This window comes from Colobus angolensis, unplaced genomic scaffold (assembly GCF_000951035.1).
Source record: "Colobus angolensis palliatus isolate OR3802 unplaced genomic scaffold, Cang.pa_1.0 Scaffold190, whole genome shotgun sequence".
NCBI classification, from domain to species: domain Eukaryota; kingdom Metazoa; phylum Chordata; class Mammalia; order Primates; family Cercopithecidae; genus Colobus; species Colobus angolensis.
Window position 1 is genome coordinate 6638115 of NW_012115044.1, and position 27860 is coordinate 6665974.

At 41.7% G+C, this 27860-nt stretch overlaps 1 protein-coding gene and 2 pseudogenes across 2 annotated transcripts in view; all 3 read right to left on the bottom strand.

Annotated features, from left to right (window-relative positions):
• Nucleotides 1–964: 964 nt before the first annotated feature.
• The window catches only part of CD80 (CD80 molecule), a 34529-nt gene continuing 7633 nt past the window's right edge, over nucleotides 965–27860 (bottom strand). Inside the window, exons 3-7 of the mRNA XM_011940624.1 lie at nucleotides 21274–21591; nucleotides 13073–13354; nucleotides 5459–5554; nucleotides 3326–3434; nucleotides 965–1380 (exon numbers count right to left, since the gene is read on the bottom strand). Of these exons, the coding sequence (XP_011796014.1) occupies nucleotides 3364–3434; nucleotides 5459–5554; nucleotides 13073–13354; nucleotides 21274–21591 (767 nt within the window). The 3' untranslated portion in view covers nucleotides 965–1380; nucleotides 3326–3363. The remainder of the gene's footprint in view (nucleotides 1381–3325; nucleotides 3435–5458; nucleotides 5555–13072; nucleotides 13355–21273; nucleotides 21592–27860) is intronic.
• LOC105510728 lies at nucleotides 6458–7153 on the bottom strand (annotated as a pseudogene).
• Nucleotides 14311–15271, bottom strand: LOC105510727 (annotated as a pseudogene). Its single transcript, XR_001001604.1, has one exon. The product of XR_001001604.1 is annotated as a carbonyl reductase family member 4 pseudogene (transcript).

A 27860-nucleotide genomic window follows, 5' to 3' on the forward strand; every position in this document is an offset into this window, starting at 1 on the left:
CAATACCTAGCTTTCCTAAGCAGAGGTCCCTGTGACCTTTGGCAGTGTATATGTCCCTGGGTACTTGAGATTAAGAGAATGGTGATGACTTTTCACAAGCATACTGCCTTCAGGCACTTATTTAACAAAGCACACCCTGCACAGCCCAAAATCCATTAAACCTTGAGTCACCACAGCACATGTCTCTTGCAAGGACAAGGTTGGGGGTGGGGTCACAGATTAACAGCATCTCAAATACAGAACAAAATCAAATCTCTTATGTCTACTTCTTTCTATATAGACACAGTAAGTCTGATCTCTCTTTCTTTTCCCCACAGCATCCACTTCTGGTCTCGTGAATTGTGGAAGGCAGTTTTAGATAAAGGAGTCATGAATAACATGAACAGTAGTTGGCTATGTCTTTCCAGTTCTCTGCTGATGTCAGAAAGACCCAGAAATAAAAAGGAGGAAAAGCCATCTTTTTATTTATTAAAAAAGGGATCTAAGGAGGCCCTATGTGAAAAGTTACTACCTTAGACATTTGAAGATAGCTTACTGTTTAGTGCATACACCGTAAACAATGATCTCATTTTAAATGAGAACTTTCTCATAAATATTTTACAAATGAGGTGAAACTAGCATAAAGCCATTTAAAGAGATTCTCAGTCCAATATGAACCAGTTAAGTCTTTGGACTATCCCTTTCCTCCTTGACTACTTCTTTGAGGTACATAAATCATTCATCTTACATGTCAGAGGAAATTAGTTTTGGATAGTTCTACTTTCTCCTGTACCTCATGGGGGGGTGAGAGAGCAACAATAGATAACACAATGAAAAAAATGGAATACTGGGTAAACACCAATAATACTTCCATTAGCCTCCTAAAGATGTTCATGCTATACTTCCTATGCATTGCATTGGGCTTTTGTAAACAGCAATATAAAATCTACTCTGATATTAGGAAATCAGATCGTCTCTGAAGTTGACCTGATACTGGACAAATTCTACTTCCAGCAGCACTTTGCCTGACATGTATATGTATACACCAGTTAACAGGCCACAGTCAAACTGATGAAGGGAAAGAGCACCAGAGTTAGGACGTCTGGGTTCTGGCTCTGGCCTTTATAATTCTGGTCACCTCCCTGGGCCTCAGTGCCTTTGTCATTAATAACACTGGTATTCTCTAAAGTCCCTTCTAGAACTCAAGAATTCTGCATTTCAAAACCCGTTGATCAAGGTCACCAGAGCTACTTCTGTGCCCACCATATTCCTCTAGACACTTCCTGCAAAGCAACTGAAGTGAAGAAGCACCTAAAAACAGATACATAAAGGGCAAGGTGGGGTAATCTTGTCCATCTGAAGAAGTTCCCAGAAGAGGTCAATTTCAAATGGAGGTGGGACCTGAGAAAACAAATGATTACATCAAACCCTATATTGGCAAAGGAGGAGAACATCTTAAATTTATATATCCACATACATATAAATTTTAATGTTAATCTCTTAATTTAGATTTTAATCTCAAGATCAAGGGTATTCCCAACTTGTACATAGTAACCTTGAGAGCTGAAGAATATGAAGGGAGAGCTAAATTATGAGAGAACTTAAAACTACTCTGGCGATTTTTATCACATGAAATATTGATCAGGCAAATGTTTAGTTATTACCAGCTATTACCAAACGACCATATGCTTGATGAAGGTACTCTTCCATGTGTGGGGCTATCAGGCATGGTTGCTTTTCTCAATAAGCCTATATACAGTCCGGTAAAGGATGGAAGGAAGATGTGGTACATGAAAATCAACCTATGCTAGTGGTATGAGATGTGCTATACAGGTGGAACTGCTTGAGCTGGATAAGATAGCCACAGAAGGCCTTGTGTAGAAGATTGGATACATGGCTTCATTTTGAAGTAACAGCAGACTGAGCAGAAGACTTTTTAGATAGAAAGTCAAGAAAATGATGACAGAACTGAGCCACAGCAGCATCCTGGAAAGGACATTCTGAGGAGTGAGCAAGCATTCAGTGGAAATGAAAAAACAGGATAGGAAGTTGAGAGACTGCCTTGGAGGAAAATACGTATAGGCTGCCAGGAAAGGAACCTTGGAGGAAAATACGTATAGGTTGTAGGGAAAGGAACCTGAACTTGATGTCCAGTTTGAATCTTGGTTTTATTCCTCCTCTGTATGACCTTGCAAGCAAATTACTTAACCTCTGGGAGCCTCTGGTTTCTCTCCCATAAAATGGAAATAGATCTTGCTCGTAGAGATTTTTATAAGACTAAGGTGAAATCGTGTTTTTGCAAAACAACCTGTTGTATAAGTCTCAGGTATTATTTTTCATTTTTATTTCTATTTCCCCCTCCTGCCCAGGACAATTCTTGCTTTCTTTTATTTTTAAAGATAATTTTGTAGACTAATTTCTTATACTGGTGTTACTCCAATCTTCACAAGTCAAAGCTGAACTGTTTAGGGAGGCTTACAACTACCTTAGACCTGCTATCAGTCTCTTGGATTCTAATGTCCCATGTAAGTTTCTCTTGCATGAAAATACCTGGGGATTTATGACTCACTAAAGCTAGTGCTGTGTTAGGCTCTGTTAACAGGATGGACATTCCAGACCCCAGATAATAATTATCTCATTGTATGTAGAGTCATTAAGACCAAATCTAAAGTCTTGGGTTCCATTTTCCTCATTCATGTGAGGCTCTGGAAACCATGCCATGTGAGGAACAACTGACAGAACTCAAGGGTGTTTAGACAAGAGATCAGCTGGAATGTAGAAAGTTAAAAAGCTTTGAAGCTTTTCCTGTAGGCACGGGGGTCTCTTCTGAGTTTTTGAGTGGGAAAATGACATGACAGAGTAAATCTTTATGAAATTTGGCTCCATGATTGGTCAGTAGGATGAGTCTGTTAGTAAGAGGAGAGAAACCAATGAAAACGTTACCTTATTAATACAAAGTGGCCCCAACCCATGTCCATCAATACTGAGAGATAAAGGGAAAAATGAATGATCAGAATAAGAAGTTACCACAGGAATATTCAAGACAAACTCAAATTAGTGTTTAATAGGTAATGAAAGACATTGAATTAGCTGACAGGGGAATATTTCAAGATGGCAGAATGGAAACATGGCAAAAGAAGAGGTTGCATTAAGCAAATTGCATATGGGATGCATATGCAAAGGAGAGGGATGCCAGCCATCTTATAACTGTCCAGCTTAATCCAAAAGGGATTTTTGGGAAGGTGAGGTAGTAGGTAAAACAGCTTAAATTTACTACTAAGAGTAAGAGAACACTGCCTCGTGATCCCCACGATCCATGTGTCCCCAAACAGATGACGGAGGCTACCTTCAGATCTTTTCAGCCCCTTGCTTCTGCCGATACGGTTATATAGGGCGTACACTTTCCCTTCTCAATGTCTCATTCCTTCTTCTCTCTCTGCATCTTGGGGCAAAACCTTGGAGTCAAGAACAGACAATAAAAATGATAAGTGAGTTTCCCTTGAATTGTGCCCATATATTAATATTTACTTTAGCAAGGCTTCAGACTGACTTAGAACTGGAGCAGTGGTTCTTACATCAGGGGTGATTTACAACCTGCCTCTTCACCTCTTTGTCAAGGGGACATTTGGCAATGCTTGGGGATATTTTTGGTTGTCACAACGGGCAAGGAGTGCTACTGGCATGTAGTGATTAGAGGCTAAGGAAGCTGCTAAACATCCTACAGTGCACAGAACAGCACTCCAAAACAGTTATCTTGCCCAAAATGCCAATAATGTTGAGGATGAGAACCCCTGAATTAAAGGGGTAACACTGGATAGTTGGTATTAGAAACATCCTTGAGCCCACCAGACCTCTTTATCCTACCCTTGGGATAAGTTGTTAACAGCACATACTCTCTAAGGAATTCACTGAGCTTTGGGTTTTTTTGGTGCTAAAGCCTGGGAAAATCAGCAGATGTTGATCTTCCAATTTTATTTGATCAGCGTACATGATTTCTACTCAAAGAAGAATTGGTACCCCTTCATAGTGATTATGGCCTTATTTCAGACCATAGAACTAGCAGTTCCTCTTCATTTAATCATAGAGATTGAGGGCAGCATATGTCTAACACCCAAAGTGTAAATTCTTAGGGTAAAATATCTTAGAAATCTCTTCTTTCATCAGCCACTCCTGATCTTTCATCCAAAAATGTATTCTAAAGAACTGAGAAAATTGACATTTTTCCAGACACCTATGTGTATGGCACTCTACTAGGCACTGGAATTACAAAGACAAGAAGTCCTAGCACTTTGGGAAGCCAAGGATGGTGGATCACCTGAGGTCAGGAGATCAAGACCATCCTGTCCAACATGGTGAAACCCCATCTCTACTAAAAATACAAAAAACAAAACAAAACAAAAAAAAACACTAGCCGAGTGTGGCAGCATGTGTCTGTAATCCCAGCTACTCAGGAGGCTGAGGAAGGAGAATTGCTTGAACCTGGGAGGTGGAGGCTGCAGTGAGCAGAGATCGGGCCACTACACTCCTGCCTGGGTGACAGAGTGAGACTCCATCTCAAAAAAAAAAAGAAGAACTGAAAATGTGCTTGTTTGTTTTTTGAGATGGAGTCTCACTCTGTCGCCCAGGCCAGAGTGCAGTGGCGTGATCTTGGCTCACTGCGGTCTCCGCCTCCTGGGTTCTTAGGTTCAAGCAATTCTTCTGCTTCAGCCTCCTAAGTAGCTGGGGCTACAAGTGCACATCACCATGCCTGGCTAATTTTTGAATTTTTAGTAGAGACGGGGGTTTCACCATGTTGGCCAGGCTGGTCTCGAACTGCTGACCTTAAGTGATCCACCTACCTTGGCCTCCCAAAGTTCTGGGGTTACAGGCGTGAGCCACCTTGCCCGGCCCAAGAACTGAGAATTGGTAGGATCACCTGTAGCCATGTAGTTTCTCAACTGTATCAGTGCATCTTGCCCTCCTCCAAGAAAATGATTCTTGGCCCTAAAATTTGTCAATTTGCCTTTTCTCTAACTCCAAATCAGAATTAGAATATCAGCAGGATGGTGGCCATGAACGTTGGAATTCACTAAGGAGTGTTTAACAACTCACCTGCCAAATTCACTAGCCCTTAAAAAAAATTAGAATATCATTTAGCATCAGAAACATTTTCAAATTAGTTAGCAAACCCCGGTCTCCAAAACTAGATGAAGTTAGGGAAAAGATAGATGGACTAAACTGGAATGTGTCTTGAGGGCAGCGACTTCTTGTCTCTGTAATTCCAATGCCTAGTAGAGTGCCACACGCGTAGGAGGTGTCCGGAAAATGTCCAGGGAATGAACAGAACTTGCTGAGACAAGTAAAGGAGATGCTAATGTTTCCATAGACTTTCTGTAAATATGAAAGAGAATAGGCTAAAACCTCAGAGAGCTGCTGAACCATGCTAATAAAGTTTGATCTTCCAGAATTGAGATCAGGATGATAGTATGATAGTACTTACAGTAGGTCAGGCAGCATATCACAAAAATTCCATTTACTGAGATTAGGGTAATGGCCCAGGGTGGGAGCAGGTTATCAGGAAAATGCTCTTGCTTGGCTGTGGAGGGAAAAGAATAATGTCAGCTGTAATGTGTTTCCTACTGCCCCATATTCATTCTGTGCCTTTTCTATTGATGCAACTGTGGAGTATTCTTTGTCTGGTCAGCTCTCCAGTATGCAGCTGCTAGCATTTTTCTTGCATAATTCTTCAATCAGGCACATACTTGTGGGCAACTAATATTCAGATGTCATGTACTAAAAGTGAAAAAGGCACTTTGAATGTCTGCATTTACTGAGTTAAGTTGACATAAGGAAGATTCTAAGGAAATCTTTTACAAGCCATCTTGTAATATCTCACTTTTATAGCTGATTATAACTATGTATTACTACTAACTGGTTGATGTTTTGTTCTAGGTATACTTTATTTTTCCTTCTCTAGCTCCGTCATGCCTTCTCCCTTTCTCCTACCATATTGTCTCTCAACACATACACATCACACACATCCTTACCTCACAGTAGCTGCCCTAAAGCTGCAGGAGCCGCTTTGCATTCACTTTTGGATACAGGTTTTTCACCCTCTAGCCTAGAGCTACTGGAAATACAGAACAAGTCCGGCAAAGAACTAAGTGTGGATATGGCTTGATATTAGGTGGGACCATCCTAGAAGAGAGCTCTGAAGGTTATCAGCTGTAGTTTCAGTCCCACAGAGCACAAGAATTACACAGGAAGGATGAGGGTGGGGAGGAGAAAGGTGTTGGTGGATATGGTGCTGCTGGTCCATGCCTCCAGATCAGGAGCAGCAGCTACACTGTTTATTCTTCAGCTGCTTTGAAGAATAGTTAGCAACATCTGGAAAAAGGGCAGGGACACAAATTATAGCAGCTCATCTTCTGGTTTCTCTGAAATGGCTTACAAATAAATGAATATTTACTAACTTATTGTTTTTCCTTTTTTTTTTTTCATGCTGAAGTTTTATTTAAAATGTAAAAGAAATGTTCCCCAAAAATGCTGGTGAATAAAGCAAAATGATACGATACAGTGCTCTCTCCCTATGAGTTAGCCAGCCTATCCAAGTACAGGGTAATATATAGTACTCAATGCTGGTAGAATTTCACAGTAGTTTAGTGTTAAAGATTATCTGTGCCTAGATTACGAAGAGATTATCAGTGTGTGATGCTTAGTTCTGGGTTTACACCTTACTGGGCATGAACAAGAGCCCCTGCTGCTTGGCCATAGCCAAATCCCTTGGGCCCAGAGTTCTTCACATAGCATCCTTTACAATAGATTTCACCTTTTTCAGTCGGAGTTGTTGATTCAAGACTCTTCCCATACTTTGCACATCAGAAACAGTTTTTGTGCCAGGGCTTTCCAGCTCCAATTATCTTCTCGGCAGCATATACTGAGTCCCCACATCTGGAACAGTTGTCAGCACCTCCATATTTCTGAGCAAATTTAGAAGTGTTTGGATTTGTTGTAGGCCTGTGAGGCTGAACACTCTCTGGCTTGATGCCCAGCCTCTCGCCATGTTAAGCATGCCAGTGCCCTGGCCATAACCATAGCCTTTTGGCCCATATTTCTTTCCATAGCAGGATTTGCAGTAGATCTCTTCATCGTGAATTGCCACTGTTGTGCTCTCTAAGTTTTTCCTGCAAACCATTGAGTCAGAGGCAGGAGCATGCACCAGATGCGGAGCTAGCAAGGCTGGGCTGGAGACAGGGTCCAGGGAGTCCAAGATCCCTGTTTTTACTTTTCTGATTACCAAACCTAGTGGTAAGTTTTATTTATTTATTTATTTATTTATTTGAGATGGAGTTTCACTCTGTTCCCCAGGCCAGGCGTGCAGTAACGCGACCTCAGCTCACTGCAGTCTGTGCCTCCCAAGCTCAAGCAATTCTTCTGCCTCAGCCTCCCAAGTAGCTGGGATTACAGGGGCATGCCGCCATATCCAGCTAATTTTTGTATTTTCAGTAGAGTCAGGGTTTCCCCATGTTGGCCAGGCTGGTTTCAAACTCCTGACCTCAGGTGATCCTTCCGTCTCGGCCTCCCAAAGTGCTGGGATTACAGGCGTGAGCCACTGCGCCCGGCCTAGTTTTATTATTTCTCTTATTGGACTTCTCATCAGCATTTGGCCAGTTGGAATCTTCTCCTTCTTGGACTTCTGTGATACCACATCCTTCTGTTTCTGTTTGTTGCACTCAGTTTTCTCTGAAGGCTTTGCTTCAGAGGACTTTTCTTCCCGTTCTTGTCCTCTAATTATTGTTGTTCCCATGGTTCTGTTTGTGGTCCGATTTTGCCCTTACTGGCCCCAGTCTTCCTGGTTTATATCCTCCACACCGGAGATTTGAAATGCCGTTTGAGGCCGGGTGCAGTGGCTCACACCTGTAATTCCGGCACTTTGGTAGGCCAAGGTGGGCAGATCACCTGAGGTCAGGAGTTCGAGACCAGCCTGGCCAACATAGTGAAACCCTGTCCCTACTAAAAATACAAAAATTTATCGGGGCATGGAGGTGCATGCCTACAATCCCAGGTACTCGGGAGGCTGAAGCAAGAGAATTGCTTGAGGCCGGGCGTGGTGGCTCACGCCTGTAATCCCAGCACTTTGGGAGGCCGAGGCGGGCGGATCACGAGGTCAGGAGATAGAGACCATCCTGGCTAACATGGTGAAACACCGTCTCTACTAAAAATACAAAAAATTAGCTGGACGTGATGGCGGACGCCTGTAGTCCCAGCCACTCAGGAGGCTGAGGCAGGAGAATGGTGTGAACCTGGGAAGTGGAGTTTGCAGTGAGATTGTGCCACTGCACTCCAGCCTGGGCCACAGAGCAAAACTCCGTCTCAGAAAAAAAAAAAAAAAGAGAATTGCTTGAACCAGGGAGGCAGAGGTTGCAATGAGTTGAGATCGCGCCACTGCACTCCAGTCTGGGTGACAGAGTAAGACTCCATCTCAGAAAAAGACAAAGAAAAAAAACAATGTCGTCTGATTTTTAAATTTATATATTGGATGGATGCCAGCATCTCCACTTGATTAAAACTGAATTTACTATATGCTTTCCAGATCACATCTACCACCTGTATTCTCCCATTTCAGTGAATAACAATAGCATTTAGTTACCCAAATAAGAGTGTGGTATTTTCTTTGTGCTCACTTCCCAGTAGGCTCCCATATATTTTCTGTTCTACATTCAGAAGATCTCTGGAACTTACTGCTTTTTCCCAAATCTCTTGCAGCAACTGTCTTAGCTGAGATTTTTCTCATCTTCCACTTAGTAGCCTGCAAACCGGTCTCTTTGCCTCAGGTTTCCTAGGCTCTAATAATTCCTGCACATTGCTGTCACAGTAATCATTCTAAAACACCTGTTTAATCATAGTGTATCTACCACTTAAAGATAGGAGATACAAAGATAGGTTTTTCTTTTTTCTCTAAAACACCAGATTGCATGGAGACATCAAGTGATTACCAGAGTTGACCTCTACAGATTAGAATGACACAAAAAATAACAAGCCATTGCTGTTATCTTGGGAGTCTAGAAGTTTCACAGGCTTCAGCTCATTCCTGGCTTCCACTCCACACCCATCCACAAGCCTCATTCAACCTAGAGAGTATGTGTGTGAGGGAAAGAGGGAGGCCTCGGCAGCAGCAAGCCAGGTCTGTCATGACACCTGTTAGAAACCTGGTAACACCCCACAGGGGCAGACCCAGAATCCAAGGTGCACAGCTGTGTGAGGGCATCTGCACATGTAGCTTATTAGATATCATGAGTATGACTCTCCCAGATTTATCTCCTTCCAGTTTATCAAGGGAAAACAAATTTGGTGGGACTACACTAAAAAGAATCATATGCCCAATCTGCTTAATTAATACATTTGGGCTTGTTTTTTTTTTTTTTTTTTTTCCCCAGATCAGTTATTTACTGATATGGTTTCGCTGTGTCCCCACCCAAATCTCATCTTGAATTATAACTCCCACAGTTTCCACGTGTCATGGGAGGAACCCAGTGGGAGGTGACTGAATTATGGGGGCAAGTCTTTTCTGCCCTGTCCTTGTGATAGTTAATGAGCCTCACGAGATCTGATAGTTTTAAAAACAGGAGTTTCCTTATAACAAGCTCTCTTTTTAGCTGCTGCCATCCATGTAAGACATGACTTGCTCCTCCTTGCCTGCTGCCATGATTGTGAGGCCTCCCCAGCCATGTGGAACTGTGAGTCTAATTAAACTTCTTTATTTTGTAAGTTGCCCAGTGTTGGGTATGTCTTTATCAGCAGCATGAAAGCGGACTAATACATTTTCACGTCAAAACTTTACTCACATTGACCTGTAACATTTCTATGAACTGTACATCTAATGTATATTTGTTAGTGCAGTCAGCCCTTGACCTCCCATAAATGCATTATTTGCTTTTGAATCTTATTCTAAAGAATCCCCACACAGTCCAATTAATGAGATTTGAGACATTTATACACCAAAGCTCTCCAACCACAAAATCTTGAAGTTAGCAAATTATAGCACATGGGCCAAACCTGTCCTGCCACCTGTTCTTAAAAATGAAATTTTGTGGCTGGGCGTAGTGGCTCACGCCTGTAATCACAGCACTTTGAGAGGCTGAGGCAGATGGATCACCTGAGGTCAGGAGTTCGAGACCAACCAAGTCAGGAGTTCGAGACCAGCCTGGCCAACATGGTGAAACCCCATCTCCACTAAGAAAATACATAAATCAGCCAATTGTGGTGGTAGGCACCTGTAATCCCAGCTACTTGGGAAGCTGAGGCAGAAGAATCGTTTGAACCTAGGAGGCAGAGGTTGCAGTGAGCCGAGACCACACCATTGCACTCCAGCCTGGGCAACGAGAGTGAAATTCTGTCTCCAAAAAAAAAAAAAAAAAAAGCAAAGAACGAAATTTTGTTGGAACATTTATGTCTTGTCTGTGGCTGCTTTCATGCTACAACCAGCAGAATTGAGTTGTTGCAACAGAGACTGACTGCAAAGCTTAAAATATTTACTATCTGGCTCTATTCAGAAAAAATTTGCCAACCCCTGTCCTAGAATGTCACATATATCCATATTCCAATATAAATAATGTCCAAATCAAAATGCAGTTCAAGCTAGTATTACTGATTTAATAATCAGGACTCTACTGTTTTCTACCTTCAATCAGAATAATGTAAAATTTGTTAAATAATGCTATAACAAGAAGGTAAAAATAGAGACTTAATAAACTATCTTTATGATTGAAGCCTCATTTTAATAAAATTTTTACAACACATAAAAGATGACTGAGACTGGTAAGTTTGGAGTATCAATAGTCATGTCAAAGTTTGGTTTATAGTTGAACTAATTTTCCCATGAAATTTTATCTCATTAAGGAAAATAAAGAATCTGCTGTAGCTGGGCGTGGTGGCTCACGCCTGTAATCCCAGCACTTTGAGGGGCTGAGGTGGGCGGATCACCTAAGGTCGGGAGTTTGAGACCAGCCTGACCAACATGGTGAAGGCCCGTCTCTACTAAAAACACAAAAATTAGCCAGGCGTGGTGGCCGGCACCTATAGTCCCAGCTACACAGGAGGCTGAGGCAGGAGAATTGCTTGAACCTGGGAGGCAGAGGTCACAGTGAGCCAAGATCACGCCACTGCACTCCAGCCTGGGCGACAGAGCGAGACTCCAACCCCCCCAAAAAAAAGAATCTGCTGTAACACTGAAAGATCTAGAGTAAATCATATACTAGCCTGAATTACTAGACCATCTAAAATAAATTATCCACTTCACAACTATACGTAAAGACATACTATATAATATATATTGTGCTATATACTTACGTGCAACTGTATATCAAACTCAGTGTATTGTTTCTTACTGTAGTCTCAAAACCTATCCTTGGGAGTGGGGCTAGGGGTAGGAAGAGAGACCTGTAGTCTTCTGTATGATCAGCCATACAATTTAAACAAGTGTTAATATTTTGAGCATCTGAGTTCACCCTGTAAGCCATTTCGCCATTATAGGCCTAAGATGCATATATTCATGTAAACCCAACATTTTCATTTTATATTTTCAAGTGATTTCACCTCTTGGGGAAAGAGAATTCTCTTGAGTTTACTACCAGTAGGGTAAAATATTTGCTCCAAAATGACTTCTTTTCAGGTGTTGTCTTCAAGGAGTTTGTCACTCACCTTTCCCAGACTTGGTTCAGAAGGAACCAATAGTTCTTAAAAAGCACATTCACCCACAAAAAAAAAAATTGTTTGGCACCATGGAACCATGTGGGTGGCATGCCCTAAAAGAAAGTACCAAATCCCTAAGGGCAATTCCAAAGGGCACATTTTAATACTTTCAATAACAATATTGTTACAATAACTTTTTAAGATGATGGATAGTGGTTATTAGTATATATAAATTTTAGAATATTTATTACAAGAAAATAAGGCCAGGGACAGTGGCTCATGCCTGTAATCCCAGCACTTTGGGAGGCTGAGGTGGGTGGGTCACGAGGTCAGGAGTTCAAGACCAGCCTGGCCAACATGGTGAAACCCATCTCTACCAAAGATAGAAAAAATTAGCCAAGGGTGGTGGCTGGCGCCTGTAATACCAGCTATTGGGGAGGTTGAGGCAGGAGAATTGCTTGAACCCAGAAGACAGAGGTTGCAGTGAGCCGAGATTGTGCCACTGCATTCCCGCCTGGGCAACAGGGTAAGATGGTCTCAAAAAAATAAAAAGAAAATTAGTAACATTATCACACCTTGCACAGTGACTTTATTTTTTAAATTTATTTTTAAAATTATTTTATTTATTTCTTTCAGAGACAAGGTCTCGCTGTGTTGCCCAGGCTGGAGTTCAGTGGCATGATCATAGATCACTGCAACTTTGAACACCTGGGCTCAAGTAAGCCACCCACCTTACCCTCTCGAGTACCTGGGACTACACGTATGTGCCCCCAAGCCTGACTAATTTTTTAAATGTTTCATAGAGTCAGGGTCTCATCATGCTTCCCAGGCTGGTCTTGAACTCCTGGGCTCAAGTGATCCTCCCACTTCAGCCTCCCAAAGTGCTGGGATTACAGGCGTGAGCCACTGTGCCCAGCCCTCACAGTGACTTTAATAAGTCATAATAGCACATGGTCATTTGTGTATCTAAAAATACTATAAAATACTATCAAAGTAAATATGACAATTCTAAAATGTATCTGGCTGAGTTACAGTAATGTGCCACATAACAATGTTTTCAATGACCTACCGCATATATGATGGTAGTCCCATAAAATTATAATACTGTATTTTTACTGTACCTTTCCTGTGTTTACATATGCTTAGATACACAAATATTTATTGTATTACAACTGCCTATGTATTCAGTATAGTAACATGCTGTACAGGTATGTAGCCTCAAGCACTAGGCTGTACCATGTAGCCTAGGTGTGCAGTAGGCTATACCATCTAGGTTTATGTAAGTCCACTCTGATGTTCAGACAGTGGCAGAATTGCCTAATGATGCGTTTCTCAAAATGTATCCACATCATTAAATGACACATGACTATATTGTCTTTTTAGATTCAATATAGTAGAAACTCCCCAGAACAATGTCACTTACGTGTATTCCAGTTGAAGGTCTGATTCACTCTTAAATGTCCATACTTGATGAGACACATGAAACTGTGATTGGTTGTCATATTGAAATCCAGTTTGCTGCTAACAGTATAGAGCTCAGTTTCAGGATCTTGGGAAACTGTTGTGTTGATGGCATTTAATTCTTCTCCATTTTCCAACCAGGAGAGGTGAGGCTCCGGAAAACCTCCAGAGGTTGAACAAATTATCCTTCTAATGTTAGAAGGTGGAATTTCAAAGTCAGATATACTAGGTGTAGGGAAGTCAGCTAAAGAAAGAACAAGAATATATCATTACATATAGTTACAAACCTATGTGTGTAGAGGTTTATTTTTAAATAATTTTCTAGCTTTAATAAGAGTTGATAAAGGCCAGGCGCAGTGGCTCACACCTGTAATCCCAGCACTTTGGGAGGCCAAGGCAGGTGGATCACCTGAAGTCAGGAGTTTGAGACCAGCCTGGCCAATATGGCAAAACCCCATCTCTACTAAAAATACAAAAATTAACCAGTCATGGTGGCAGGCACCTATAATCCCAGCTACTCAGGAGGCTGAGGCAGGCGAATTGCTTGAACTTGGAGGGTGGAAGTTGCAGTGAGCCGAGATCGTACCACTTCACTCCAGCCTGCGCAAAAGAGCAAGACTTCATCTCAAAAACAACAAAACAAAACAAGAATGATAAAATGAGATATAACTTGCAACTTCCCATTAATCATTAATAGTTATGTATAATCCAAAGACTAACTTTGATTTGAATTGGTTATATCAATTCTTTACCACTTTTGATGGAGATAGGAGGGCACTTACTAGAGAAAGGAGAAGTAGGTTCATGCGAATAAATGTTGCCAGAGTACTTGCAATTGTAAGAGATGAACAGAAGAATAATAGACAACATTTACTGAGCTCTTGTTTGTTAGGTCTGGACCTTATCTCATTTTGTCTTCACGGAATCCCTAGAGAGGTAAGTTGTAAATCTAAAAATGTCAAAGATCAGTAATTTCATATGATTTAACCTAATATAATTTCCATTTCATAAGTAATCAAACAGGTTTAGAGAAATTATAACCAACCAGTGGTGGCAGAATTCAAATCTGTCTGACACCAGAGCCTGTCTTTTCTTGACCTTGCCTTTCTTTCTTTCCTTTCCTTTTCTTGTCTTCTCTTTGTTTCTTCCTGATGCTTGAGGTACACAAGTGGCTTTCTTCTATGTTATCTATTTATTTTCTTTTTTTTTCTTTTCAGACATATTTTTATAAAGACAGAAATTAACATTTGTAGCATCAGCAAATTTGATTAGCAAATGTTACCCATGTAGGTATAATTGTCCAATCTGCAGCCAAAGTGTGCCCCTGATGCTAACCACCCCTATAACTGAATAATCTATAAATTACAAAATGAGTTGTAATGCCCCATCCACTACCAGAACATGCCCTGTAACATACGGTGATTCTAAAAGAAACACAACTGCATGTGCCACCTCAATAGTTTCTCCAAACCTTCCAAGAGGAATTTTTTTCTTTAAATGTTCTTCTTTCAAGTCTTTTGTCATATCTGTGTGTACAAATCCTGGTGCAACTACATTCACTCTAATTTTCTTTCTTGCTACCTCTTTAGCAAGAGCACGTGAAAATCCAACTAATCCTCCTTTACTGGCACTGTAAACAGACTGGCCAGAATTGCCTTGTAAGCCAACAATGCTTCCTACATTAACAATAGACCCTCCCTGTTATTGAATCATAGCCCTCATGGCAGCTTTACAGGTCAGCATGGAACCCAAGAGGTTAGTATGAAGCTGAGATACCATATCTTCAGTTTTTGTTCTTACTAAAAGACTATCCCTGTTAATACCAGCTGCATTTACCAAGAAATTTACTCGACCTAAACGTTTCTCCATCTCTTCAAATGTATTTTGAACATCATGTTCTTTAGCAACATCACAGCTAAATGCCAAATGATCTCCGCCGAGGGCACCGGCGGCGGCTTTGGCCCCTTCCAGGTTTCTGGCAATGATCGCCAGGCGGTAGCCTTTCCGGGCCATTAACTGGGCCATAGCCCTTGCCAATGCCTCGGGAACCTCCAAAAATAGCACACACTTTGTCCATCTCGGAGTCACAAACTCGACGGAAAGAGGGAGGGGAGTGGGAGTCCCCTTCCAAGTTCCGTCAAGCTTTTGAACAACCGCGGTTCCAAAAGCTATCTATTTATTTTCTAAACTATAGCGAACACCTGAAAACCCACCATTCAACTTGAGACCCAAAACACTGACAGTAACTGAGGTAAATCTGCTACTATGATGTCACCTATCCTGTCCCTCTCTTTCCCTTACCTAAGGTAATCGCTATCCTAAATTTATGGTTAGCATTTCCTTGCTTTTTAAAAGGTTGTCTTTTACATGAGGGGCCTACCCCTTTGCTCTTGAGAATGGTTTCTCATGTCCTCCTTTCTGGTCTTATCCTTTGAACATTGACTGTTAAGTCTGATACAGGTAAGGGCTCCATGAAGTTGTGTTTCCTCTTCTCTCTGACTACCTAAACTCAATACATAAATAGAGAAGACTTTGCCTAACATAGAACTTTCGTTTGGAAAGGGTCTAGATGGGGAGAGAGAAAACATAAATCTGGTCAAGGAGAGGAGATCTTGGAGAAAGGAAAATGCTGCCTCATTTGCAAGCCTGTGACCTGGCTTTTGAGGGGACATTGTGTGCGTGTGAGTGGGGGCCGGGCACTGAACTATAGTCATGAGCTTTTGCTTCTACTGAGTCTCACCAACACCCCGCCCCCGCAAAAAAAAAAACACCCAGGACCAATATTTTTAAAATTGCATATCTATTTCTGGAGGGGGTTTCCCCTCTCTTTATTCTGTCCTGAGACCATGGGCAAGCTCTTTATTTTAGGTGAAAAGAAAAACTGTGAACCATATCAGTAATATTTTCATTACCATATCAGTAATATTTTCATTTGAAAATATCATTGAAATTTATTTGAATAAATTTATTTGAATTCATTTGAATTTTTTTATTATTTTGATATTAGACATGCCGTTTATTTATTTAATATGTATAAGGAAGCCTGAAAAATAGAAAGCTGTATAGATTGAGTTTAGTTGTTAATTGGTTTGGGAGTCTTCCATGTATAATTTATGACTTCTCTGTGTTCTATGTATTTCTCTGAATTAACTGGGATGAAGCTATGCTAGCTTTCAAACAGGAGATACCTTTCAGAAATTTGTATATTGTGCAGTTGCCCGACCAATTAAATACCTGGTTGAAATTTAAAAAAAAAAAAAAAAAAAGGTGGTCTTTTACTCAGAAAAACCTATATCCAAACTACAACATTGAGCCTATAACCTCATCCACCACACTCTATTGATTTTCCTAATATTTTGATATGCCTTAAAAGGACAGGAAGGCCTTCCTAGCATTCCTCCAAGACACTTGAGGCACTCTTTCATTTATATATTTGATCCCCATAAGATACTGAAGTACAAAGTACAGGAAAATAAATGCAGAGAACATAGGAGAAAGATCCCCTAACGACTTCCTCACTTATTCTTACACAGAAAGAGTTTAACTTCTTAGCATGAGTGTGGGGATTCAATCTCCCCATAGAGTTATCTTTCTTTTCAGAATTCTGAGCCCCACAGAGATGTCAAGTAGCATGTGATCATCAAGAGCAGGTTTTAAAACCAGTTCTGCCTTGTGACCCTGGGTCAATAACTTACCCACCTTTAGTCTTAGTTTGCTCATCTATAAGATAGGGATACTAATACCCAGGGTTGTAAGAATTAAATGACATCATTCGTAGAAATCACTTAGCACAGAGCCTGACACACAGGAAACTAAATAGTCTCGCTCTGTTGCTCAGGCTGGAGTGCAGTGGAATCATCTTGGCTCACTGCAACCTCTGCCTCCCCGGTTCAAGCGATTCTTCTGCCTCAGCCTTCAGAGTAGCTGGGACTACAGGCACACACCACCACGCCCAGTTAATTTTTTGTATTTTTAGTAGAGATGGGGTTTCACTGTGTTAGCCAGGATGGTCTGCATCTCCTGACCTCATGATCCACTAACCTCAGCCTCCCAAAGTGCTGGGACTACAGATGTGAGCCACCACACCCAGCCAATGATAGCTATATTTAAGTGGGTCTTGAATTTATCCTCTCTTAGGTAAGCCCCCTCATTTAAATCAGGTTGCCAGACAAACACTTCCAGGAATGCCTTGTGGCACCTAGAATAAGACGATAAAGGGAAGCCATGACAAATGATTATAATTGCCAGGAAAGGGGGAAAGTTGGATTTGGTTGGAGGTGAAGTTACCTAATTTTTTTAATGAACCCTATCCTTAAATGAAGTTTGATATGTTCCTGAGCCATTTTTAGTTGGCATTGTTATTTCCCACTTACTAATTTATCCTATACGATCGACTCATGACACAGGCAGCTGACATCTAGAATATTCTCTGTTTCTTATAACATCAATATGTTTTGTGTTATAATTAGGTATAACAAATCCAAATATCCTAAATTATTAATATGATTCATGTTAATTTTTGTTCTCTGCTTTTCTGGGAAATAAACTACAGGAATGCCACCTATACCAGGAATTATATTAAAAATATTTTCAAGGCCGGGCGCGCTGGCTCATGCCTGTAATCCCAGCACTTTGGGAGGTCAAGGCGGGATGATCGCTTGAGGTCAGGAGTTCGAGACCACCCTGGACAACATGGTGAAACCCTGTCTCTACTAAAAATCAAAAATTAGCCAGGCATGGTGGCACATGCCTGTAGTCCCAGCTACTTGGGAGGCTGAGACAGGAGAATCGCTTGAACCCAGGAGGCAGAGGCTGCAGTGACCCGAGATCACTGGCACTTCAACTTGGGTGACAGAGTAAGAGACTCTATCTCAAAAAAAAAAAAAAACAAATTTCAAAATCTGTCTTGGCTTAGAACAGCCTAAACTCCATCTCCCACCATTTCTGTACGGTGATCTGTTTAGGGTAACCACTCCTAAGGTCTTGTGAGATTGTGAACAATCAAAGATGCTGTAAGACTGTAACCTTTGTATCTCATTTTAATTAGTTAACCCAAGTTTCACCACTCTTAATAGGGAAGGGTAAGAATATCTTATGAGTAAAGGAATAGGTGCACACATTTTAGAAGGAAAAATCCATTAACTTAGTTAACCTGTTAACTAATGTAGCTAGTTCTCATACATGCCAGTTAATGGAGGTTTTCATATAGCTATGCTGATATTATACTACCATTTTGCAATCTTAGACAAATATAGGGTAACCAACTTGTCCTATTTGCCTAAGGACCAGTTTTAGCACCAAAATCTTGTGCCCCAAATAAACCCTTTGGTTCTGAGCAAAGAGGATAACTGGTCACTCTAGCCAAATGAGAGCTTAATTCCTTGCTTCTCAAATTGTGGTCCTCCACAGCAGCACAGGCATCACCTGAGAGCTTGTTAGAGGTGCAGAATCTCAGATCCAAACCCTAGACCTACTGAACTTAAATCTACATTTTTAACAAGACCCTCAAGTGATTCATAGGCATATAAATCTTTGAGAAGCACTGCTTTGACTCAGTTGGAAAATTCAGAATGCTTCTTGTAAAATTAAGCAAGTAACCTTTTTGTCTTTCCTTTACTGGATTTTGTCCACCCCCGCACCCTCGATTCTGAGTACCCCAGAAATGTCACATTGTCCCCTTGTGGTAATCTGCTAATAGGGCCTGCCCCCTTGAAATGTTTCAACAGGGATCTTTTAGGAGGAAAATGGAGAAACTAGCAGGAATGGCTATGATGAGAATTTCAGGAGTCAATGCAGGTAAAAATTGTGGAAGAGGCAGGCTTCTTAGTACCCCTCAAATCACATCACCATATAATAATTTATTCTATCCAAGAGCAGAGAAAACACCGAGTGAAGTTTAAGATAGTTCCATGTAACTTTGCCTTACTCCCCAAAACTTTAGGTGTGATCTGGATGTCACAAGAAAAGATTCATAGCTAATGATCAAAACGAAGGACAGTAAGGAATTCACTAAGGATCTGCTGAAGTTATCTATTATCAAGATTAATCATTATGTTTTATTAAGTAAGAAGTTTGGTTTTCACTACAGGCTCAAGTGCCCAGGGAAAAAAAGAAATATGTTCAAATTCCAACTGTGAGAAAGTGGCTCAGGGCTATAATTTCTCAAGAAGGGCTCTGGCTCCTTCAGTATCCTCTGTTATACTGTGATTAAAGTGAAATCCCCTTTGCAAAATTATGACTGAGACAGTGAAAGAGAGCTACCTCAACTGACTCCATCTTGCTTCTAACCTCCAAGCTGTCTTTGTTCATTCCTGGGCGTAGGCTGAACTAACTTTGGGAGAAACTTAGTTTATAGTTTATAGTTTAAACAAAGATGGTAACAGCCCTTTCCCAAAGCAGACCTCCTTCTTGCCTGGGGAGTAGATTGCCTTTGTAGGACTAACATTAGCCACAAGATTAGAAATTATGGTTTAGGAGTCATAAAGCCGGAGGCTACGAGATTCTGACCCTCCCTAAACTGCTCCTAAGATCAGTGCTTGAGCTATTTTTCAGCCCCTGCACTTGATGGATCGGCTGGCACCACCCAGATCAATAAACTGGCTCATCTGATCTTGTGGCTCCCACCTAGTGCAAGAAGACAGCTTCAACTCCCTATGATTTCATCCCTGACCAATCAGCACTCCCAGATCACTGGCTTCCCCTGACCCACCAAGTTATCCTTAAAAACTCTGCTCCCCAGATGCTCGGAGAGACTGATTTGAGTAATAATCAAACTCCGCTCTCCCGCACAGCCAGTTGTGCATGAATTACTCTTTCTCTGTTGCAATTCCCCTGTCTTGATGAATCGGCTCTTTCTAGGCAGCAGGCAAGGTAAACCGCTTGGACGGTTACAAAAGCAAGGGTCCTTTCTTTCCAAGACCAGAAATGCTTACCTTCCACAGTAGGTAGATAAACAGAGCTATGAGTCATACATTAGTTTTTTTCCTCGTGGCAGGAATTAATTATGCATTCAATTCTCTAACATTTTTTTTTTTAAGACAGAGTCTCGCTCTGTCACCCAAGCTGGAGTGCAGTGGCACGATCTCGGCTCAGTGCAAACTCCGCCTCCCAGGTTCAAGCGATTCTTCTGCCTCAGCCTCCAGAGTAGCTGGGATTACAGGCATGTGCCATTACGTCTGGCTAATTTTTGTATTTTTAGTAGAGATGGGATTTCACCATGTTGAGCAGGCTGGTCTCGAACTCCTGAGCTCAAGCCATCCACCCACCTTGGCCTCCTAAAGCGCTGGGATGACAGGCTTGAGCCACCACGCCTGGCCCAATTCTCTAACATCTAACTTTTCAGGACTGACTGCTAGATTAGAGTTTCAAATATGCAATAAGTAAATGATCACTTTGAAAATATTAGAATATAATAGTAAAATAGCCATAGTAATAGACATTCACATACTACCTGAAAAAGATTTTATGCCTCCATTGTTCTTTTACCTCTTCTTTTCTTTCTTTCTTTTTTTTTTTTTTTGAGATGGAGTCTTGCTCTGTCACCCAGGCTGGAGTGCAGTGGTGTGATCTCAGCTCATTGCAACCTCCACCTCCCAGGTTCAAGCAATTCTCTGCCTCAGCCTCCAGAGTAGCTGGGATTACAGGCATGTGCCATTACGTCTGGCTAATTTTTGCATTTTTAGTAGAGACGGAGTTTCGCCATGTTGGCCAGGCTGATCTTGAACTCATGACCTCAAATGATCTGCCCGCCTTAGCCTCCCAAAGTGCTGAGATTACAGGCATAAGCCAACCATACCCAGCCCCATTACCTTTTCAGCATACTTGCACAAGCAGATATTGCTGGGTCAAGTGCAGTTAGTAGCAAGGCTATATCAAATCAAAGATGCCCCTTGGTGATTGAGAGGCTCTTTAGGTCATTACAGTGCCCCAGGATGATTGTCATGAACTTGGATTGTCAAAGAACAAGAAATGCACATTAGCAGATCTTTCCAGGACATCTTTAGAAACCAGTTAGGGTTTATTGTACAACTAGAGACTTAACCCCAAGACATGAAGTGAGTTACATCCCTCTTTGGTAAAATTTTCACCTAAATCAATAGCCATGTGTCTTTAAGGGCATTAAGAATCTGCCGGCCTAAAGTAAAATCAGAAAATCCCACCAACCTTTGACGGATAACATCACTTCAGCCAGGTGTTCCCGCTTGAAAGCATCTTTTTCATACTTCAGAACAACACACTCGTATGTGCCCTCGTCAGATGGGCGCAGAGCCAGAATCACAATGGAGAGGTTATTAGTGATATCAAAGATGGTCCGGTTCTTGTACTCGGGCCATATATTCATGTCCCCAGACATCATAGTCAGCACCATTTTCTTCTCCTTTTGCCAGTAGATGCGAGTTTGTGCCAGCTCTTCAACAGAAACATTGTGACCACAGGACAGCGTTGCCACTTCTTTCACTTCCTTGGTCACGTGGATAACACCTATGGAGAGGCAAACAGAACAGGATTGTATATTTATTAAATATAGATTCCTGCACGGTCAGGAATCCAAAGTTAGCAGTAACAGAACTTAGGGTGTTGTGTCTGGTGACTAAGCATCAATCCAGTTTGACTTTTTCAGTCCTCAATGCTTTTTTTCTCTTCATTTTTTAAAAATTGTGGTAAAACACACATAACAGGCTGAGCATGGTGGCTCACGCCTGTAATCCCAGTACTTTGGGAGGCCGAGGCAGGCAAATCACTTGAGGTCAGGAGTTTGAGACCAGCCGGGCCAACATGGTGAAACTCTGTCTCTACTAAAAATTCAAAAAATTAGCCGGGTGTGGTGGAGGGCACCTGTAATCTCAGCTACTCGGGAGGTTGAGGCAGGAGAATCACTTGAGCCCAGGAGGTGGAGGTTGCAGTAAGCTGAGATTGCACTCCAGCCTGGGCAATAAGAGTGAAACTCCATCTCAAAACAAACAAACACATAACATAAAATTTATCATCTTATTGATTTTTAAGTGTACAGTTCAGTAGTGTTAAGTATATTCACGTTGTTGTGAAACAGATCTCTAGAAATTTTCATTTTGCAAATCTGAAACTCTATGTCCATTAAACAGCTCCCTTTTCCCCCTCTCCCCTCAGCCTCTGGCAATTGCCATTCTGTTTGTTTGTATGAATTTGGCTACTTTAAATATCTCATAGAAATAGAATCATATAGTAACAGCCTGTTTATAATCGGCTTATTTCACTTAGCATGATGCACTCAAGGTTCATTCAAGTTGTAGCATACGATAGGATTTCCTTCCTTTGGAATGGTAATGATGTGATCATGAGGATAATGAATAATATTATGCACACACACACCCCGCACATTTTGTTTGCCTATTCATCTGTCGATGCACATTTTGTTTGCCTATTCATCTGTCGATGCACATTTTGTTTGCCTATTCATCTGTCGATTGTCATTTTGCTTGCTTCTCAACTCCTGGTTGCTGTGCTGCTGTGAACATGGGTGTGCAAATGTCTCCTCAAGACCCTGCTTTCAATTCTTACGGATATATGGAATTTTGGGGTCATATGGTAGTTCTATTTTTAATTTTTTGAGGAACCTCAAAAAGTAGCAGTCGCACCTTCAATGCTTTTTAAAGGTTTTGGAAGTCACTATTTAGAAAAACTAAATGTGATTGCACAAAAAACAAATTTGGTTTCAAAAACAGTGAAGACAAATCACTAAAATCGGACTCGTGGACCAATCATTATAACATAAACTATCCCTTTCCTTTTTCTTGAGAATTTTCCGATGACATGCAAGATTTATGAGCATATGAACCTTCTCTCACAGCAGGCGTATTTAGTCCTGTTACTTCTTATTTGGTTTATCTAACAATACCACCCCCAAGAGAAGTCAGTCCTGACTAAGGTTCTGGGCACAGTGGTGGTGGAGGAGGGCAAGGTGCTGCTGCCCACCTCTGTCTAGATAGCCTATATTGAATTACTCTTCATAATATTTTCTTTTTTTGCTTCCTCTGTGGTGGCTTTATGGAGGGGACAGGTGCTATGTCATTTAATCCCCCTACAACCCCATGAGATATGTATTATTTTCCCCATTTTGCAGCTGAGGCAACTGAGAGATTGTGAGGTTCAGGAAGTCTAGGACGGGGCAGATCAGCCTGAGATTCCAAGGGCCTATGATTCTGCAGCCATGACGAAGAATAAGGGAGTGAGATGAGGTCAACTAAGAAGAAAAAAGAAGGCCATACTTTAAATAGGTAGGAAACATAATCGATCTTCATTATTCATGGATTCCCACTTACAGAAGGCCTCCTTCTTGGCTTTGTTGCCTGGTCACTTGATTAGGTAATTTTCAGCTACTACTGCCTTGAGAAATAAGAATTTCACTATAAAGACCTGGTCTCTGATGCTTACTGCCCTTTCCCTTGCATTTCTCCTACAGCCCCTCTCCCCACAATCACATGATACAACAACAACACACACACACACACACACACACACAGATATGCACGTGTACATGCATTCATTTAAACTACAGAACTGCATTTAACCATGGAAAAAATCTAAGGATAAATTTTATCCAGATTAAGTGAGCTAAAGACAATTCATTTCATGTGACTTCACTGGCTTGGCACAGGAATAAAACCTTCATCTCTCACCTTAATACACATCCTGATTCCTCCTCTTTGCACTTGAGTGACTTAGGATTTGAAGCTCTCAGGACTGCCTACTTCCCTACTTACCTTAAAGGCAATCATGACTAAGTGCCCCCTGCTAGCATCCTTGCCTAGAGGCTCCTGGTTGTTGGTGTAGAAAGAACATGGGCTTTTTGTGTTTAATAAAATCCACAGTAGCTGTGTGACCTCAAGCAATTTACTTTACTTCTCTGAACCCCAGTCTTCACATTGGTTATTATGAGGATTAAATGAGATAATTTACGCCAAGCATATACTGTATTTCAGTGCCTAGATGCACACCAAATATGAATCCCATTCTCCTTTCTCCAAGGGGGTGGGGAATTTACTAACTTCTAAGGCTTTTGATTTCATCTTTGGACAGTTTGAGGAAGTTTTGCTTTGCTTTATGTTGAAGTCTGTTTCCCTCTATTTTCTACAGGCATTACAAAACACATCTCCTTCTTCTTACATGACAAGACTTGCAGATATCTGAGTATAGTGATGTCCTCTCTCAGATAGTTCTGCACGTTCCCATCTGCCCCCATTCCTTATTGATGTATGAAAGTGAGTGCCCTCACTTTCCTCACTACACAGTTTGATTTGTGTGTATATTTTTTTTGAGAGAGCAAAGTCCACTAAATCTAACATTCCAGACATCCACTGTGTGATTGGCTCAGAGTAGAACTGGGTTGTCACCTCCTTTACCTAAATCTATGTTTGCAGCCTAAAGTTGAATTCAATATATTAGCAGCCACCTTACACCTTTGATATACCTATTGATATACTGACAAGCAAATTGCCATATTTTTCCACCTGCACATACCACTGAGTGCTGCTCCTACATCCAGTTCAACACCCAACCAAATGGGTAAAGCTCTTCCAGTGATGTTACCTTTCAAGAGTTATCCAGAATCTTCCCCTTCCCCTGCATCTGCATATGATGACACCTCTTTCTTTCTTTTCTTTCTCTCTCTTTCTTTCTTTTTCTTTCTTTCCTTCCTTCCTTCTTTTTCCTTCCTTGCTTCCTTCTTTCTCCTTCCTTCCTTCCTTCCTTCCTTCCTTCCTTCCTTCCTTCCTTCCTTCCTTCCTTCCTTCCTTCCTTCCTTCCTTCCTTCCTTCCTCTCTCTCTCTTTCTTTCTTTCTCTCTTTCTTTCTTTTTTGAGACGGAGTCTTGCTCTTTTGCCCAGGCTAGAGTGAAGTGGTGCAATCTCGGCTCACTGCAACCTCCACCCCCAGGCTCAAGCAATTCTCCTGCCTCAGCCTCCCAAGTAGCTGGGATTACAGGCCCCCACCATCACACCCAGCTAATTTTTGTATTTTTAGTAGAGACAACGTTTCACCATGTTTGCCAGGCTGGTCTCAAATTCCTGATCTCAGGTGATCTGCCCACCTCAGCCTCCCAATATGCTGGGATTACAAGTTTGAGCCACCACGCCCAGCATGACGAGACATCTTGAGCATTCAGAAATACGGAAAGGCACTTGCTTGTTTTATGTATATAGCCAGATGCCTATGGGCCAGGAGTTGGGGACAGAGACAGGGATCCCTAGTGAGGGAGAAAGTCCACTGGTCCCCTGAGAAGGCCTGGATATAAGTGCCAACCATGGGTTAAACAATGTACTCAGCCCCAGGGGATATGAAAGTCATAGTAAGAAATGTGAGGTCTGGAAGGGATTTCCATGATCATTCATTCTCATGGCCTTATCTTACAAATGAGGAAACTGAGCTGAGGAAAAGAAACTGCCCCAGTTTTACACATTTTTTTCTTTCTGGCCCAGGCTTTTAAAGCCATTCTTCTTGTTTATTGATTTCTTCAGTTTTAGGCCCCAGTTCCAGTAAGTAAGCCAACACTGTCCCCCGCCCGCCACTCCAACCCAGCCCTACCACTGAGCCCTTTGGTTTAAGAAACAGAGTCTCAGGCCGGGCATCGTGGCTCAAGCCTGTAATCCCAGCACTTTGGGAGGCTGAGGTGGGTGGATCACAAGGTCAGGAGTTTGAGACCAGCCTGGTCAACATGGTGAAACCCCATTTCTATTAAAAATACAAAAAAATTAGCCAGGTGTGTTGGCACACACCTGTAATCCCAGCTACTTAGGAGGCTGATGCAGGAGAATCACTTGAACCCAGGAGGCGTAGGTTGCAGTGAACCAATATCATACCACTGCATTCCAGCTTGGGTGACAGAGTGAGACTCCGTCTCAAAATAAATAAACAAATAGATAAATAAGAAACAGAGTCCCTTTCTTTCCAGGCCTGATTGATCCCATGGTTTCAGACTGAAATGACTCCCATGCTTATACCTTTGGACTATTTCTACCGTCTTCAGGTACCCTAAATAGATCCTATATCCTGCCTTTATCTCTTTGGCTATCTGCAGTCCATGCTATACAGTTACCCTCCAACCTGTATTTGCTAGAAGTGTTGTTTAAAACATTCTGTGCATTTCTCCATCAATATCTAAACTAGTCTCTGTGTCAATAGCACCAAAATTCCTTAGCAGGCTATATTTTCTGATTTTTGGTTTAGAAGGCATGGTCATTCTTCCTAGGCTGTTGTAGGACCTAAAAGCAGCATCCCTCTAAGGCCCCAGTGCCCCCTGCCCAGTGCTGTCATGCTGTGCCTTCTGGGCCCTGTATTCCCTGAAGCTGTACAGACCCCCTGAGGGAGACCCATGTCTAGGGACTTCATTTCCAAGCCCTCTCTCTTCTTAGATAGCAGGATCATGGGGCACTAGCACCTTTCTATCTCAGCAGCCACTCTCAGGCCTCTGTGAGACTGGATACGGCCCCACCACAGCACTGAACAAGAGAGTGTTGTGATGGTGAGTATTTGCATAGCAAAGTGAGGTAATGCAGAATAGTCCAGGCACCCCTTCAGCAATTGTGTGGAATGTTGCCGGTCCCTGTTTTAGGGAACACAACTGAAAGAAGGGAAGAAATAAAAAGATATACTTGAGGGGAGCATATTTCAAAGTGAAGCTATATTAGCTAAAGATCAAATGACAACCCAGACACTCCTAGTGTTGCAAGGAGAGCAAAATGAGACGTAGAAGGAACATGGGCTATCCATCTCCATTGATTAGATTCTAGTTCCAGCTCAGCCACTTGCTGTTTCATCTGTTTCCTCATCTCTAAATAGGTATGACACCTACCCCTTGGGATCATTGGAAAATTCAATTCAATTGAATGATATAAATAAAAAGTCCCAAGGACATAGCAGGTCTTCTGTAAGAGTTTCAATATTTCTTTCTCCGTCCTCCCACTGCTAACTCTTACCTTTCATTTCACTCAAGGGTTATGTCAGATATAGGACTCTGGTTTTGCTATGGGCCAGACAGACAGCAACTCACTTCTCTGGGCCCCCCAATAATACGGTCTTTCCCCACTGAGCTATTTGTTCCCACCCAAAAAGAATCCAATATTTCTCACTGATTTTGGTATGTGGTGATGTTAGCAAAAGAGATAGCGTAACTGAAAGAGAAACCATGTAATTTTGATGATGGCTTCTAAGGAGTTTTTGTCCAGCCTTCTGATGATAAGTGTGAAGAAGAATAGAACTAAAAAGAGGAACCCAAAATCTTCCAATTTGGAAATTCACACAGGAACCCAGTTTTCAGGGTTCCACCACACAGAGACAGAAAACAGTCATTATAAATTTGCCCAACAAATTTATATCAATTTTGTCTGTTTTAGGGACTCCGTCACACACAGACAAAAAGCAGTTCAAACTGACATGCGTCTAACGGTTTTGTCTGCTTCAGTGACTCTGACAGGAAGAGTCAGGGACTGGAAGTCTCAATATTACTGTCTCAAACTTGGTTGAACTGAGCTTGCTCAGCCATTTTTGAATGGGCATTGTGACACCTATCCAACCCAGTGGGTGTGAGGATTCAAAATGAAATACTGCGCATAAAAGTTCTCCATAGGGCCGGGCGTGGTGGCTCAAGCCTGTAATCCCAGAACTTTGGGAGGCCGAAACAGGTGGATCACGAGGTCAGGAGATCGAGACCATCCTGGCTAACACAGTGAAACCCCATCTCTACTAAAAAATACAAAAAACTAGCCGGGCGAGGTGGCG